At 43.4% G+C, this 18,378-nt stretch overlaps 1 protein-coding gene across 2 annotated transcripts; it reads right to left on the bottom strand.

The window, feature by feature from the left end:
- Nucleotides 1-3,009: 3,009 nt before the first annotated feature.
- On the bottom strand, nucleotides 3,010-16,337 carry prkaa2 (protein kinase, AMP-activated, alpha 2 catalytic subunit). Of its 2 annotated transcripts, none has more exons than XM_083969597.1 (10): nucleotides 15,714-15,993; nucleotides 14,633-14,774; nucleotides 12,675-12,768; nucleotides 10,710-10,854; nucleotides 9,015-9,102; nucleotides 7,717-7,941; nucleotides 6,783-6,945; nucleotides 5,640-5,978; nucleotides 5,429-5,555; nucleotides 3,010-4,697 (listed from the first exon to the last, which is right to left on the bottom strand). In XM_083969597.1, exons 3-10 carry the CDS (start codon nucleotides 12,732-12,734, stop codon nucleotides 4,447-4,449), a joined length of 1,398 nt encoding a protein of 465 aa, XP_083825723.1. In that variant the 5' UTR covers nucleotides 12,735-12,768; nucleotides 14,633-14,774; nucleotides 15,714-15,993; the 3' UTR covers nucleotides 3,010-4,446. The 2 variants fall into 2 exon arrangements, with proteins under 2 accessions (XP_083825723.1, XP_083825722.1); XM_083969596.1 differs by lacking the exon at nucleotides 15,714-15,993 and adding an exon at nucleotides 16,162-16,337 and having other exon boundaries at nucleotides 3,011-4,697.
- Between the last annotated feature and the right edge of the window lie 2,041 nt (nucleotides 16,338-18,378).

The following is an 18,378-nucleotide window of genomic DNA, read 5'->3' as shown; positions in this document are numbered from 1 at the left end:
AATCAGGAATCAATGCATAATGGGTCAAAGTGCAGTTCACTATACACACACACCAACAGAGTATGATGAAGACGACTGACACAGGAACATGGATTAGTGTTTAAAGCGGTGTGTGTGTGTGTGTATATGTAGTTGCATGTGTCTTGCAGCAGGGAGCAGAGTTTCTCCCTATGCTATCAAATCGGTGTGTGTAGACAATGACACAGGATGCAAAAAACACACGTCGTGTAATAAAGGGCTGCAGCAACAGAGTAAAGAATAATGTGGCTTGCAGAAAGTCTTCACACCACCGTCTTATAAGGCAAAACTGAAAAACCGGCACAGAGTAACACACACACACACACACACATACTCTCTTATTATAGGTCCAACACTGTCCTCAGTGAACAACATGCTGTTGGATGAATAGTCGTAGTCTAGACTGTTGTGTGGCTACTGGCTAATAACTTCACTTGGCCTCAATTAAATTATAAATAAAGACTATAAATGACATGAATTATTACATCAGTTATTACTTTGTAAAAAGATTTTTTACAACTTTTAAAGGAACATTGTGTAAGTTCTCCTGTTATCCATTCACGGAAATCGATTATTTGGTTCAAAAGTCTGTTTTTCATGAATCAGTAATCCCCCCCATCAACAAAGTGAAGTGTTCCTTTCAGCTCTGAATGAGCCGTTCATATCATTCATATCTCCATGGAGCGGGTAAGCTCGGTGCTGCTGCCATGTCGTGTCGCCATGTTTTTACGTTCAGTGGCAGCGTGACGGTAGGAAACCACGGAAACTCAGCGGAGACACCGGAGCTGTCGGCTCAGGTCGAGGTGGCGTCTGTGAAAAGTCACCGCGGTAACGCAGTGAGGAGGAATGGAGCGTTACACTGATGCTGCATTCACCTGCAGTCGGGCAGACGGCCGTTGGTAACAAACCAGATCATTTTAGTCACAGAAGTCCAGAGAAAGCCGGTAAAACAATACCACATCGCCATGACAACATATTGTCACGTGTATTGTTTTGCCTCGTGCTGACGGACCACTTGTTTACATAGAGGCTTGTTTATGTTGTTACGTGCAGCGGCTGTCGTCCGTCTGCCGTCTGCCCAATTTCACGTGAATGCAGCATGAAAAATACGATTGAGTCACTTGTGATATACAACCGCAACGCTAGATGGAAGGAATTCCTACACAATGTACCTTTAAAATGATAGTGTTGTCAACCAATCACATGCCCCCACAATGAGCTCAGGTTAAAGAAGTTAATTATTTTAAAGTGTACTTCTTCATTCATGTACAGTGTCTTACTGTACATATTCATATTACCATCTGTTTCTTCATGTCTTGCATTGCAGTATATATTACATATTGTTTGAGTGTTGTTTCATAGACACTAATCTGAAGTAGATTACGTACTACTCCTCCATTCTGTGTGTTAGACTGAGAACAGCAGAAAGGCAGCAGTCCAGTGCTCTCCACCAAACACACACATATACACACACAGGAGGACTCATCTCTGCAGCACTGGCTTCTGCTTTACATTCAGTCAGAAATTCTCCTGCTACAACAGCAACACACAACACTGCTGTGGTGTGAGGGACAATAATGATGAGGAAGTAGGGCCGCCCCCGACCAAATAGTCGTAATTTATGGCGTTTATTAGTCGACTAATCGCCTCATCGACTCATGGATCTATGGGACTGTTCGTGACACTACTGTGAGACTGACCACCGGTGAGTGAGTGCTTTGGGACGGGGCGGGGGCTCACGTTGAAAAACAGCAGTGATACGTGCCATCAGAAAACGCCTGTAACAACTGTCACTACTTCCTGTATTTGGCCCTTCAAATTAAAAGCCCTATAGCCATACAGTTCAGTCATATTGATTTTGACTTCATTTTGACAAGACACGGCTCCATATGTTGGTTTGTTTTTTCCTGCGACCAATCGATCAATGACATTTTGGTCGAATAAAGACTTTTTGGTTAACCAGTGCTTGGTCAACTATTTGGAGGCAGCCCTACGAGGAACACTCATAAAGTGAAGCAACACTGTGGCATCATCGACATGTAGAACCACAAACAACGGCTACAGTAAAGTGTGGTGTGTACAGATGTGCGAGAGAAACCTACAAACTGCATGAGTTTTTAAAGTGCAGACTGAACATACAACAGTGAGTGAAACACAAAGACACATACACACACACACACACACACACACACCAAAGCATCATGTTCAGTTTCTCATCACTTTGATCTCTGCTTTGAACTTTTCTACCAGCTCTGAACACACAAGTAGCACACAGGGCTACGCCATTTATCTGATCTCTGCTACACAAACACACACACACACACACACACACACACACACACACACACACACACACACACACACACACACACACACACGCACACACTCTCTGTATATAGGTACATTTGCACAAAATCACTGTGTGGCATTCTTTAAGGCAACTGGAGAAAGGTTTCTGTGTCTCATCGTGTCTAACAGCAGATACACACCATCTCACAGGGACCTGTCATCTTCATCTTCTCCTCATCATCACCTCATCACTTAGTCACTCCGCTGCCTGACTACCTAATCTCAACTTGTTCACTGCTACTGATACAAGTCGCAACTGTGAAAATCAAATATATACAAATTAGCTTTTTGCTCTGTAATTGCAAATTGATAAATATGCAGATTTTAAGCTCTGATTTTTCATGAGCATTTACAATTTCTACACATTTGACAGGAGCTTAAAGGAGACATATTATGCCCCTTTTCCACAAATTAAAATAGCTCCCAGATGTCCCAGATGTCTTGCTTTTGTGTGGCATGCTTTGGTCAAAATCCCCCAAGGATCAAACATCACAGCTCATTTCATCCTCTCAAAACAGCCCTGTTCAGAACGGCTGGTTACAGCGTCTGTCCCTTTAAATGCAAATGAACCACTGCTTGCCCCGCCCCTTCTACTGGTACCAGGTAGGAGTGGTATTATGCAAATTCGACAACTGAGGGAACAGCTCGTAAAAACACATGGATTTTAACCTAGGGAGTCTGCAAATTACTTGATTTTTTGTCAATTCTCACAGAAGGCAAAACAAACACCCAAATATACGTTAAAGTGCCTTCAAAAAGTGATATTTCCATAATATGTCCCCTTTAAAGGAGAAAGATGGAGGGTGGCTGCCTGCTCTGTTACAAACATGACACAGCTTCTTTAGCTTTCTGCATATGTGACTGAGCTCCTGTCATGTCTCTCCTCCTCATGTCACTGGCCTTGTTTTTATAATGACATTCTGAACCTGCATGGTTGAGCAGCAGTTTAACGCTTAACGCTCAACTTGTCATCTCTCAGGGACTCAGGTGTAAAGGTGACGATGCATGTTGCATATTTGTTGCATATATAAAATGTATGATGTGGAAAAAATAGTCACGATATGTCTAGGTCATCAAGTCATGATTGTGAAGTGGTTGTGAACAGTCATGTGACATGGTGTGTGTCTGTCCTAAACACCACATGAAGCACACAGTCAGTACCAGAAGGAGTGTTGGCGCTCCACCCTCCTGCTGTCCCTCTAGGCTCATTAATCATCTACAATCTACTCAAACTCAGGGCAAAACTTCACGTTGATGCATCTTAAAAAGACAGAACTACAGTGCTTAAAAACACACTCTAAAAATAAATATGGATTTGATATCTGAATAGTAATCATCTTCTTTTGTGATGTATAAAGTCTAATATTTGGTATAGCTCTGTCAAGCTTTTCAGCTGTGTAATGTGACTGCAATATAAATATAATTTACATGAATAACAAAAGCTGTTTCTTTACAAACTATATCATAGAAAACCTGAAATTAAACTTTACATGTGGTTGCGTTCCCGCAGACACAGATATCATGTCAGTCTTAATCAGTCTCTAATCAAATGTTAAACAAGAAGCAAAACTGACCTCAGATCAGTGTCTGCGGGCGACTCGGCAAGACATCCTGCCAGTAAGTGTCGTGCTGAGTGATGGCTTATCAGCAGTTGATAATAACTGAAGGTATTTGTGGGAGGAGAGACAGTGAACTTGACCTTAGCTGTGAACTGTGACTTTTCGCCTCTGACTCCACTTCCCAGTTTTCCATTCCTGTCCCAGGATCAGCCGCGGCCTGATGTTAAAGCACCGAGACTCTGACCACCAGGACTGTGTCACAACGAGAAAAAAAAACCGCAATTAATCTGCCTTTCTACAAAAAGCCCCCTCTTTCTCTCTCCTCCATCTGAGTGGGAAAACACTACGCAGACATCACTTTCCACCCTGACGGTCCAACGCGACTGGAACAGAGATGGAGAGGAGACAGAAAGAGGAAGTCGCTCCAAACGCGTGGTGGTCTCCCTACATCCCAGATCTGCGGCAGGGGTAAACCCCGGCCAGACGCCTGGGCTGCAGTGAGGTCAGGAGTCGTCGGGGGTCAACGTGCGAGCGTGGTGATCAGACTGGCACACATTTCAAAGAAGTCCATGGTGTGTGATCCCTGGCGTGGGGCGAGGAGAGGGTTGCTACCCGACAGGGATCCTGGGAGAGAGGAGCTGAGCTGAGGCAGGTCGATGGCCGGGCTGGATGAGTCGATGCTCAGTCTGGGTCTGTGGAGGCCGGCGGTGGAGCCCGACCTCTGAGGAGTGGACGAACCTGATTTAAAACCCGCCGCCTCGATGATGTCATCTGGAGGTTAGTGGATGAAAATAGCAGCAGTGTTTAACAAAGGAAAGGTTTCAAACATTACATTTTTTGAAAAGTAAATAAAGGTTTCATGGTCTAGGGTTATTTCATTATGTACAGTATTTTCTTTGTTTTTCATTTTACTTTGTGAACAAGTTTCATATTTTGTGTTAGCGATAATTTCTTCAGATTTCCCATCAGACTCGTGTTTCACCCCATAACCTATAGTCTTAGGAGTAGGTTTGTTACCTTTAATTGTCGGTGCAAGCTATTTTTAGAACGGCGGAGCAGAGCCGCGAGCTGCTCAGAGCTACGCTACGGAGGCTCATGGGATTTTTTGGTTTCCCTCATCAAATACACAATCCAACAACTCAAAGTTATGAGCTGCACATTCACCACGCTATGAGATAATAACAGAACGTTACGAAACTGAGTTGTTTTCAAGGCAAATGCAGAGACTGCTTGCCGAAAAACTGCCCCTGACGGGAACACACATCAGCGGTTTTGCATCAATTTACCTCAAAAACAACTCTGTAACTTTCACGTTCACTCGTCACAACTTGTCCATAAGAGCGTTTTGGAGTTGTTGGATTGTGTGTTTGAATGTTTGATGAGGGAAACCAAGAAATCCCATTACCCATTAGGTACAGGCAGTGCTGTGTGTATAGAGTCTATATTCAGATTACATTAGAAAACAGACGATGTGCATCCTGATAACTTTGTTCAGAACTAACCATCAATGCTCTTGAAGTCCAGCAGGTAGGACCTGTTGTCCACCTGGTACAGCTGCAGGCTCATTTTCACCAGGTTGCCGGTCACTGGATTCTTCCTGCGCACTCGCAGATGGTACGGGTTCACCACCTACAACACAAAGCAACAGGGGATCTAGTTGGTTTTGTATGGAGACCTATGAGTGTACTGCATGTAAAAGGAATATCCTATCACCTTCCAGTCAAAGTTGAGCTGTTTCATAGCCCTGTAGACTTCGGCCATGATATCGTAGGGTCTGCTCTGACTCCTGATGCCCAGGTGCCACTTGGCCTTCTTCACTGCCAGGGGTTTGGGCCGAGTGGTGTTGAGAGCGTCAAGAGGACATCGTGCCTTGGGGCTGTCGGCCAGGAGTGGAGGCATCCTCTCTGGGTGAGGTTTGACCCCGGGGGGCAGCGGCATGCCCTCTTCTATGAAGGAGCCCTGGGGGGGACTGGAGGCCAAGTAGAACTCGCTGGCCTGGGTCATGATGCGCCGGTTGTCTATGATGAGGTGATAGGCCACTGCCAGCTGATCCTGGGTGGACAGAAGGAGGACAGACAGCAGGACGGACCATCAGATTAATAAAACATAAGATGTTTGTTTTTTTCAGTCTGGACTTAAAAAAGGAAGCTTGATTACAGGGGAGATTTCTGATTCAATCTGTCAGTTCTTTTTAAAAACATCAGGGGTTTGTTGGAACAAACACAAGAACAGGGCAAGTATGGCAGAATGACTAATGACAACCACAACACTGAGTAATTAAAGACGGCAGAGCAGTAACTTCAGTAAAAATCCATGTCATCAACAAACTGATAAAATTGAATTCTAAAGGAGACTTTTCAAATCTGTCTTCGAACAATATCGATGAGACCTTATAAGACAGTAGGTAATCAATGTAACTGTCCCTTTTCAAATGAATGTGACTAATCTGAAAATATCTTTAAAGGGGACATATTATGGAAATATCACTTTTTGAAGGCTCTTTAACATATATTTAGGTGTTTGTCTTGCCTTCTGGCCCCAAAATGTGAGAACTGACAAAAAAAAATCTCTAATGTGCAGGCTAACTAGGTTTCTAATTTGCATAAAACCACCCCAACCTGGTACCGGTAGAAGGGGCGGGGCAAGCAGTGGTTCATTTGCATTTAAAGGGACAGACACTGAAACCAGCCGTTCTGAACAGGGCTGTTTGGAGAGGATGGAAAGAGCTGTGATGTGTCTCCTTTAAAGATTGTTTGACTGTGACCCGGAAACGTGTCCATAAAAACCTACAAACTGTACATACATACATGATCTTGTAGGGTAAATTTTAACAATGAATTAGATTTGTGAGTGTACCTGTGGATCTCCACTGTAGAGGCTGGACATGACCTCAGACTCTGTGCATTCAAACTTCTCACACACTTCTCTGACGGCCTCCTCATCCAGGACCGTGGAGTCATATGAAGGGTCTTCAGGGAACAGGTAGCCTGGCAGGTCCTGCTTGAACCACTCGTGTTCCCTGGCGGAAGCAAAATACTGTCAGCTTGTCATGCTTCACTTTGTACCTATGTGCAATAATGGTTGTGTTCGTTAGTGAATACTATAGTATGTGACATTTAGACTTGTCAGACTTGTCAAACTGTTGTCAAACAGTTGTCTGTTTTGGTATCAACACCCAGGAAACAGGATTGTTTAGGTTACAGGGCTGCCAGTGAATGGAAAAGAGAAACTGCAGAACATGTTTCACATCTAACAAGTCACAACTCACTTTGATTTCATTTTGAAAAGATTCATGAGATGTAAGGAGAATAAAATGATGGACAGTTCTAGACACAGACAGCAGAAAATATACTGTATGTATATGTATTTCAGCCACCTAAAAACCCAACATCAGTTGCACTGTAGCCAATTTCTGAACATTTTCACGGCTTTATCTTGCTGCCAAACAGCCCTTTCATTTGGAACTTAAATATTCCTGTGCACAACTCACACCATGTAGTGATTTACACCACAGATCAGCTGAGTCATACAGGACTGTGTGACAGCAAGGTACAGCAGTGAAAACTCTTCTACTTGCTGTGGACATGTTTTCTGTTGGCTATAGTGCATTTTTTCTTCTGTCCTTGTCCACAGCAGTACATCACTCAGCCTCTGTGCCTTCCTTCTGTTCTGCCTGCTCCTCCAAACTAGTATGGCACTGACCTGACTCTACTGCAGGATAAGTAACCCACAGCAAATAAACCAAACTAGCACTTAAAGGTCACTTGAAGCAGCAGAGTGGGGCAGGCACCTGATGTCTTTGATGGTGGCTCTCTTCAGAGGATCGACCTGCAGCATGAGCATCAGCAGCGAGGCCACGGAGCGGGTCAAGTACTCGGGGATGTAGAAGACGCCTCCTCTGATCTTCTTGAACAGTGTGGGGACGTGCTCGTCGTCAAAGGGCAGAGTGCCACAGAGCAGGGCGTACAGGATCACGCCGCAGCTCCAGATGTCCACTTCTGGACCTGCATAGAGCCTGACAGAGCCATGAGAGGATGTGACACGCAGCAAACAAACACATCAATCACAATGTGTGACAGAACAGAAAAACATTTGCTTTTAAGAATGCATAATTGTTATTTTAATTGTGTTTTGGGAGACAAATGTGACAAGCATGTCTTGAGCGATTTTAAACACATTAAAGCAGAAGTAAGCGGAATGTTTGTGTTAATATAAGTCTTAAATAGTTCTATCTTCCGACAGCAATCACTTCTATAGAGTGTTTGGTCTGAAACACGGGTCTGTCAGTCACTCTGCTCTGCTGTAAGCCGAGGAGAAAACTTTCCTTGTATCCTACAACCTTTATCCAATGAGGAGAGAGAACGGCATAAAGGGGCGGTCCTCTCTGTGTGTGCAGCCAAGGGATGCGCGTGAATGTGGTGACGTAGGGACGAGGGCGGGGACTGCTAACTCCATCGGCTGACAAGAAGTCAGAACCACCGGATCGCTTACTTCTGCTTTAAATAACATTAGCTGTTTGTATATTTATTTTAAAAAAGGTAAAAATGGGATGCTAAAATGAAGTGTTAACCCACACATTGGTGCAGGACACATATTTTGATTAGCTTATTTGAATAGACATGTGAACATTTAAGGCAAGTTTTTATTTCTGGTCTTGACTGCCAGACCTCTGGTACCATTGATGTAAAGCGCACACAATTCTGAACAATTATACAATGATTTTTGCAAAGGTTGTGTACATGATTGAAGTAGATAGTGATAGTATTGTTCAATTACTTGATTGAAAGAAGAACCATTTACTACATTATTTTTTCTTTTAAATAATATGACAATTAATTGTATATGTGAATGTAAATGCAAAAATGGAGGGGAAAAAATATACATTGTTTAATTAAATTCATTAAAATGAGGACTTTATGAAGTTGTGATGGATACTCACTCACAGTTTTAAATTGAAACAAACATAGAAACAAAAAACAATCCTCATATCACTGTGTAATGAAACTAATGGTTAGTTCCAGCTCAGTGTAATGATCATGCAGGCCTGGTTTATGCATATGATTACACATGTACGTCACACACACACACCTTCCTGAGATGACTTCTGGAGCAGCATAGTTGGGGGAGCCACAGCTTGTACGTAGAAACTCCCCATCTGACATCATGTTTGACAGACCTGTCAGCCAATCACATGACACACACACGTTAACACCTTTCTTTCTGTCTTTATTTTGACAGTCCCACACACAACACAAACAATCCTCTAATACCATGCTATTGCTGTGTTGATACACATAGGTTAAAGCCAGTGCAGGCCACCACAGGGAGGGTGAGAATTACACACTAAGGACGCCGCTGATATCTTCATCCTCCTTCACCCGCCAAGATGCTAAGCTCTGAACACAAAGCTCGTTTAATTGGATGAGCCTCTCTCCCCGCCTGCCAGGGCCACGGACGGACGGTAAACACCAGACGCTCTGTGATGTGCTGACCTTCTCTTTATCTTCCCTCCCTGTTCCCATAACACTCCCTCTCTCTCTGCTCACCAGTGTCTGCTGCTCTCAGCCAAAACACTTTCTCCTGCTGCACACCCCTGCCGCACCCCAACGATTCCTTCCCTATCAGATGACACTGGGCCTCAAGGCTTCCTGCCAGACTTGATATGAGACCTGGCCGTTGCTAGGGGACCTTTCTCCACCCTACGCACCCTGCTGGCCACAGGGATCTTTATATGTTTCTCAAAATCTTTCTTTTATGCTTGCATCGGTGCAGTCTCTTGACCAATTAATAAGACAAATCTACCACAATGAGTAAGAATCTACCATAGTGAATAAGAAAGACAGAAATTAAAGGAGAATTCCGGTCATTTTCTAAGTAACGCTCTACAGCTCTAGGTCCCCGAGTGCAACCATAGGAAAAAATCCAAGAAAAATATGTGCAGACCGGACCTACATGTAGCTCTCCTCCTGCTAGCTGCGCTACACTGCAGTTAAACAGCCAAGTAATGGGGGCAGCGACTTTGGCCTCTATTATGCTCAAAATAGCACTTTTGTTATGGGAAAAAAGCAGTTATATTCATGTTTTTTTCCCACCCAAAATCATTTTTTTCCTCCTAAATCCATATTTTCCTTGCTTTTTTGTCTCTGTTGATATGGAAACAGTCCCGAGCTCGACAGTCGAGTAGTAAGGTCTACTCAGGAAGCTAGAGTAAACAGAGGTACGTGATAAAAACACACAGTTAACACTGCTCTCTCATATTAACAGAGTTTATACACAGTCAGTATTGTGTGGTAAGGAACTGGTGGATGTTGCAAAGCATTTGTAGTGATATTTTGAGCATAATAGAGGCCAAAGTTTCCCATTACTTGGCTGTTTAACTGCAGTGTAGCGCAGCTAGCAGGGGGAGAGCTAGGTCCGGTCTGCACATATTTTTCTCCGTTTTTTTTCTATGGTCGCACTCGGGGACCTAGAGCTGTAGAGCGTTACTTAGAAAATGACCAGAATTCTCCTTTAATTCTTATCTCAACAGGTGCATGACGTTGATTTCACTCAGTAGGTGTGTTATTATTCCATTTTGTAAAATTGCAAATAGCTGTCACTTTCCATTCAGCTCTGGCACAAACTCTGCCTCTCTCGGTGTCTTACCCACCCTTTAACATTCACTTATGCTCTGTTGAGCTTTCTCTCTCTCTCTTATTAAATTCCCTCACAATCCTCAGCTTTTGCCATGCCAATCCTTTTGCTCCTCCCTTGAGCGAGAACTGTTTTCGTTGCGAATCCTACCAAAGTCGGCGATCTTGGCGTTCCTGCTGGCATCCAACAGGACGTTCTCTGGTTTGAGGTCTCTGTGGACCACCATGTGCCTGTGGCAGTAGTCCACAGCTGAGATTATCTGCTGGAAAAGACGGCGAGCTTCTGTGTCCTCCACCTGAAAGATGTAACATTAAGAGACACAGCCAATAGCTGGTGTGAGCGAGAGTATTACAAAAGATGCTAATACAAGCCCAGGGCACATGTGTGGAAAAAGAACAGTGGATAACTAAGCTATACACTGTCGCTGCCCTTTAAAATTTATCATGTTTGGGTTTGGTCATGGGGTGTCTGTGACTCGGGTCCCTGATTAACTAAGATTATTCTAATAATAATGATAATACCAAGGAAATTATCATTTCCTTGGTATTATCCTGTGGTTGTGAGGACAAAACGTGGTTTGAAATCATCATTGTGAGGACATTTTGGCCAGTGCCCACAACTCTAAAGGGCTTTTTAAGTGTTAAGACCTAGATACGGTTGGTATGTCCACTAGTGACCTCGCAGCAAATGGAAAAATGTAAATAAACATATAAATGTGATTAAAGTTGGGGCATTTATAGCTCTCATAATGGCAGCTGATGCAAACAACTGAAAGTATGATATTATATTACTTAGAAGTTTACATCAGTAGTTTAATCTGAAAATATGTTTCGGTGACAGGGATGTTGCCTTGGGTCAAATTCTGGTTTTATAACATCAATAAATAAATACAATCACCAAAGTCAACAATGAAAGACAAAGATTGAGAGGATTTCATCTGGAAATGTAAAATGATCCCTCAGAGAGAAGGAGAGGGATGAGAGAGGCTATCATTCTATTAAGTTCTCTAAAGCTCAGTGTGTTGAAAGTGCTCATCGGCTTCCCTGTCAGACAGTCAGGACAGCTGGCCCTGCTATTGTTGCTCAGCCAAAAAATACAAGTAAGAGCTTGAATCTTACAGAGTCACTGCAGAGTAATCACTTAATAAAATAATCTTGTAATAAGTGCCTAATATATACATACAGTTGTGCTCAAAAGTTTACATACCCTGGCAGAATTTGTGAAATACTGGCTACAGAAAATATAATTGATAATGCAACAAAACTTTTCTTTTATTCAGAGTTAGTGGCTGGGCAAAGCCATTTATTATCACACAATTGTGTTTGATCTTTATAAATCCTAATGATAAGTCCAAACACCAAAATGGCCCTGATCAAAAGTTTACATACCCTCAAAGTTTTACCCTGATAATACACACACAGACTGACACAGACTGGTTTAAATGGCTAGTCAGGGTACACCTGTAACCTGTAACTTGATGCTTGTAATTAGTGTCTGTGTATAAAAAGTCAATGAGATTCTGGGCTCTTGACAAACACCTGCACATTTCATCCATTGCTGCACTGACTTTGCTGGATTCTGACCCATGGGGATGGGGAAAGCAAAGAACTGTCAAAAGTCCTGAGGGAGAAGGTTGTTCAACTTTGTAAAACAGAAAAAGGAGATAAAAAAAAAGATATCCAAAGATTTAAGAATGCCAATCAGCAGTGTTCAAGATCTCTCTCTTTTTTTTTTTTTTTTTTTTTTTTTTTTTTTAAATGATTGTGTTATTTTGGGATGTCTCAACAGTTTAATTTGAATCCCATTAAAAATAAGAGAAATGTGTTTTGCCTGATCACTCGTGTTTTCCTTAAAGAATGGTACACAGTTACAAAATCTTCCAGGGTATGTAAACTTATGAGCAACTGTATGTATATTTTTTGTGGGATTCGAACCAGGGTCACCTGCAGTGAGGACTGTAAACCTACTGCGCCACTCGACGCCCCGCCTAATATACTGTATATTAGTGCCAAAATTGATCCATGGTTAGTGATAGGCTATAATTTCTAATCACTCAATGATAAGTGCACTATTATATGGGAACTCAAATGAATCAATAATACTGAGAGGTCTTACCCGTCCGTTTTTGCAGATGTAGTCGAACAGCTCCCCTCCAGACACATACTCCATGACCATGAAGAAATCTGTGGGTGTACTGATGACCTGGTACCTGACATACAGACATGCGTTTGTGCTGATTGGACTCACTGTTTCTTTCACATCATAACCACATCAAACCATAACCATAACATTGGGCATTTATCTCATCTCCACGTCTCTAAACCAATTACTTTTTATTACTTTAAATAATGCACAGCCTTGATACATAGAAACAGCTACACAGAAAGGAATTGATAAGCTGTGATATATGGCTGCTGAGTGTGGGCATTATTTTCATAAAAGGTCAGGTGTATTAAAATACAGGCCTGATCTCATGAATGGCTGCTCATGGGAGATTCTACGCTTTATCACAATCTAATTCATTCCTGTCAAGCCAGATGCAGCACCACACAGTGCGGCACTGGGGGAAATATAAACACAAAACAATTCACTATATCTTCTATCTTCCCAAGACAGAGTGTGCTTCTAGAAATCTAAATAGTGACAACGCTTGAGAGAAACGTTTATGACATCTGGTCGTATTCATTTCATGCTGCTCTTACAAACAGGGCCAATACATCAAACAGAATGTGATTTTTCTCAGTTCTTCGTCTGTGCTTGCAGATCTCTGAAGCAGTACAAGCAGACTGTGTGTGTGTGTGTGTGTGTGTGTGTGTGTGTGTGTGTGTGTGTGTGTGTGTGTGTGTGTGTGTGTGTGTGTGTGTCTTTTTTCATGAATGTATATGTCCGTGACACAGTGTTCAACAGCACTCCAGCTCCTAACCTAAGAGCTCACATATCTGCCATAGCTTACAGTGTGACGGTAGACTAACACTCACCCTGGCCTAAAAATAACACAGAGGTTGTAGAAAGGGACAGAGACGTGGTCCGACAAGGAAAAAGGAGCCAAGGAGACAGAGTAAAGTAAAGACAAACTAAAAGAGAACAGGAGAAGTCTCAACACGGAGATGAACACAGGGATTTACTGTAAAGGGATAGTTCAACATTTTGGCAAATTGGCCCATTGCCATAATCCCTATAGTTTTAGGAGTAGGTTTGTTACCTTTATTTGTCGGTGCAAGCTATTTTTAGAGCTGCTCAGAGCTACGCTACGGAAGATGATGGAATTTCTTGGTTTCCCTCATCAAATACACAATCCAACAACTTGTCCAACAAGTTGTGACCTACACATTCACCACGCTATGAGATAATAACGGAATGTTACAGGCAGAGTTGTTTTCGAGGCAAATGCAGAGCCGAAAAACTGCCCCCGACGGGAACGCGCATCAGCAGTTTTGCATGAATTTTACCCCGAAAACAACTCTGTCTCGTAACATTCCGTTATTATCTCATAGTACAACTTGTCCACCAGAGCGTTTTGGAGTTGTTGGATTGTGTATTTGATGAGTTTGATGAAGGAAACCAAGAAATCCCATCAGCTTCCGTAGCGTAGCTATGAGCAGCTCGCGGCTCTGGTCCGGCGTTCTAAAAAATAGCTTGCACCGGCAATTACTATAGCGATTATGGCAATGGGCCAATTTGCCAAAATGTTGAACTATCCCTTTAACAGGAGCAAGAATATCAGCAACTTCTATTATCTCTCAAGCGGAGATTTGTACTGAACACAACATACTTCTTTATCTAGCTCCAAGCCTCTCCATGTGTGCATATTTGTGTGTGTGTGTGTGTGTTGGCATGTTTGTGTGCTCTCCCTCCTGGGAGCCCAATGGGCATGCTCAGTGCAGCGCAGCTGTAGTAAACAAACGGGAACGAGAAAAGCATGCCACAACACACAGAGAGAACTCGACAGAGCAGAAGGCCCACATTACAGCAGCCACTTCCTCGACAGATCTGTGTTATCTCTCTGTGCAGTCTGTCAGTACTGGGAAACCTAAATCTGATAGAAGGATGTGTGTGTCTCTCTCTTTACTTACAGCTTGATGATGTGCGGGTGTCTGAACAGTTTGAGATTCTGGATCTCTCGCTTGATCTTCCCCACGACATCTAGACTACGGATCTTCTGCCTGTTTAAGATCTTCACAGCCACTTTATGGCCCGTCAGCTGATGCTCTCCAACTGGAAACAACAGAAACAAGACATGAAGCAGATATACACAACACTCATGATGACAGACTCACACACAAGCTTACACAGGTGGTTAGACACAAGGTAAACAAAACAGAAAGGGTAATATGACAGGGTTAAAGCTTGATTTCTAAACTGATTGCACTATAGGTTTAAGTATACAAGTGAATGAATAGTGTTTTAAATCCCGCTTTTGACTGTGCTACAGCCTTTATTTACTGCTCATGTGTGTTTGGGGTTATGGAGCTCTCTGTTTACTACTCACAGACCCACAACAAGCACTATAGCATCAAAACAAACTATTGTCACTGGCAAATTACATACTAATATATAGTAGCTATTTGTTTTTTTAATGATAGGACTATAAACTTGTATTGAATTCATACATGGTTTCCCGTGGACGGACTTTAAGCTCTTTAAAATTGAGTTATTTTCGTACATCAATCGCTCTGCCTGGAACTAACCAACTCACTCAGTGGCGTATTCCTCCGCGCAGTGCGGACAAGGGGGGCGAGACGAGTTCAAGTAATTTGACATGAGCATTTTATTTTATTTTTAAGTGACGCAATAGTTACTACTTTCGCTGGTAATTAGTTACTTTTATTATGTAGTAATTCAGTTACTAACTCAGTTACTTTTGGGGGGAAGTAACTAAGTTACACCGGAAAAACCCCACCCACCGCCCCCCTAGCTAAGCTAATACACAGGCGGGGTTACTGTGGAGTGAAAGCTCACAAGGTCAAGCAGTATCCGAAAACCAGCCAAGAAAAACTGAGATAACGTTAACCCTGCTCAGCTCTTAACTTAACGCCCGTATAATGTGGTTCAGCGACGGAGACGGTTGTTCACAGCCCGTCCCCTGGGTAGCAGCGGCTAAGCAGCGGCACCGTTTACAAACATTAGGTCAGTCAACAACATTAGGCTGCTCACATGGTGGGGTCTCGGTCTCGGTCAAGCTGCGAGCTTCACAGATGTCCTTTACCGTAAGACAGGGCAAAGACACCGACCACAATGTGAAGCCTTCACGGTTTGACGTTAAATTTAAATAACCGGGGGTTGGCTAGAGTTCTGCTTCAAGCCGTTACCCCCCCAGGTGAGGACAGACACCTGCCGTGGCTGATAACCGTCTCTAGACAGACGGGGGCTCCGGTGGAGGAATTCGACTTTCAAGCGGCCGGATTCTCGGACCGTAGTTACGCTGTAAAACCCTCCCGTCGCAGCCGGAGCAGCGGAGAGCTGCGCCGACTGCCCACTGACCACCGGCAAGTTCAGCGCTGTCCGTGGAAGGGGGGCGGCACGGAGACTACTTCACATTACTCCAACCCGACCGCACAAACGTACACATGAAGCACGGCGTGGCACAAAAACACGACTTAACTCTTCACTTTGCCGAACGTCCCCACTCCGAGCGTGTCGCCGAGGATGTAGTGGCCGATTTTTACCCTCCCTTCGTGTTTCTGTTGTTGCCGCTCTGCCATCTTCTCCGTTACCGACGGCTGGCTGAGCTCGCTCGGTGCGGTGAGTGTGCTGCTGCCTGCCTGTCTGCCTGCTGCTTGCGGGGCGCACACAGAGGGGCGGGGCACCGCACTTCTCCTCAGGAAGGACCGGAGCCACCGACGGCTTTGCCCGGTAAACCGCGCTCTGCCAGGTTTACTGTTAGGACCGCAGAGGTGAAGGGCAGATGATTAATGTATTTAAAAAGAGCACGGGGGGAAAAAAAAACCAGGGGAAACCAACAGCTGTGCCTGTGGCGTCAGTGGAACCTGCACGGTGTGAATTGGCATCTCCCACCGAGGTGTTGTTGTTTTGAGTTATGCCCCCCGGTCGATAACCTGCCCTGACATAACTAGTCAGGACAGATCTCTGTATTGTATGTTACATTCTATTTAAAGAGCCAGCTGTAAAAACCTTGGTGGTGATGATGGAGACCAGCTGCTCTTCTATGAGGTAGCCTAGTCTTTTTTACTTAGCCGATGCTTCAGCACCAAAAAGATTGACCCCAAGTGACCATAGTTCCAACAAAATAAAATAAATAATAAATAAACAAATAAGAGTTATTATTTGTTTTTGTTTTTTTATTATTATTAGCATTTGCTCATAAAAAGGTTAGGCCTAGGCTACTTAATGTCTCAGGACAAGGCTGCTCTGAAAGACAGCGACACTCCTTTTGAAGAAAATGTGAAAAGGAGATAGTAGCCTATGATATAGAATGTGCACAGTAGCTTGGGCCAGCAGGACAGTGACAGGTGCTGCTGACCACAGCTTGGGCCCTCAGACTGGACTGTCATTGATTTCTTCTGTCCATGCATCTTATTAGGCTGTGTCCCTCCTGCCCAGCCAGCACACCCATATGGGGCCTAGATGGGCTCCATCAGGCCTGATATCATTTTATCCGCAGTTTCCATGGAGGCCCCACATGTGTTAGCACTGATGGGCTGATGAAGGGCCCTTGTTGGGCTAAATGGGCAAAACCTATGTAGGCTATATTCTTCCGGGAAACCCATGTGGGGCCCAACACGAACCCATTTAAAAGCCCACTCTGAGCCCATTGAAGCCCATGTAACCAATGTGGGCCTCACTTGGATGTGTTGGCTGGGTGACTGCACCCATTCGGTTCCAAATGAAATAAACATATAGCCTAAATTGATAAATAAAGAAATAGTTGACTAGCCTGACGAGCCAGACTATACGGAGCAAATATTTTTGCTGCCGCTAGGGTGCGTCTAGATTTCTAGGCTAATAGTTGACCATATTCTATTATATTTAGGGTATAGAAAAAAACGATTGAATAATAAGGACGGAAAAGTGATCAATAGACCAGATCAATAGACTATAGGCTATTGAGTTGCAAACCCATTCTGCAGCCTGACCCCTCTCATCAGGATTGAGGTGAGTTGTTCCTACTTAAGCACTAGATGGCGGTGTGAGTTTAATTTATCAACGACCAGTGGGACTGCATTACTTTACTGTAAGGCAGGGGGTCTTCTCTGAAATGAGAAAACATTTGAGGAGCTGGCGCGTGGACTTTTCTAAGTTATCAAAGAGGCCTAAAACTTATTGCCTTGCATTCTTCTAACATACTCTCACTGATTATAGTACTTTCACTAGAATATCCACTAGGAATTTCTATTTGTGAAATTTAGGCATGGATTAAACATATATTGATATTTTATTTTTTTCCTGTTCAGCAAATGTAAACACACGTTTTCACAGAAAAAAAAGAATCAAATTGAACATGATCAGCTATTGGCCTATTATTTGTAGCTATATTAGCACCGAGAGAAAGGCCTGCACTGTGGGATTTGCCAAATAATAATGTGATAGCAGCGCCTAAGATGACATTTCTTTGGTTGAGAGCCACTTTGACTTTTAAGTGGGTAGATAGGTTATCAAGAGTTTTTCCTCGCGGATATCAACAGGAATATTTCAACAGAAACTGACAAAACATATTGTTACAACATTTCCTGGAAAATAAGGGCTTGTGGTTTTAATTACGCTCAGGATTCAAAGAGAGGAAACACTCCGTCTCCGGAGCTCTTGTCACCCCGGTGCGCCTGTTGTGACGTGCGCAACCGCCGGGGGCGCTGTGTGCCCA

The sequence above is a fragment of the Trachurus trachurus genome (assembly GCF_905171665.1).
Source record: "Trachurus trachurus genome assembly, chromosome: 4".
NCBI classification, from domain to species: Eukaryota; Metazoa; Chordata; class Actinopteri; order Carangiformes; family Carangidae; genus Trachurus; species Trachurus trachurus.
The sequence above is the reverse complement of the archived record's forward strand: the minus strand, read 5'-3'. Positions and strand labels throughout refer to the sequence as shown.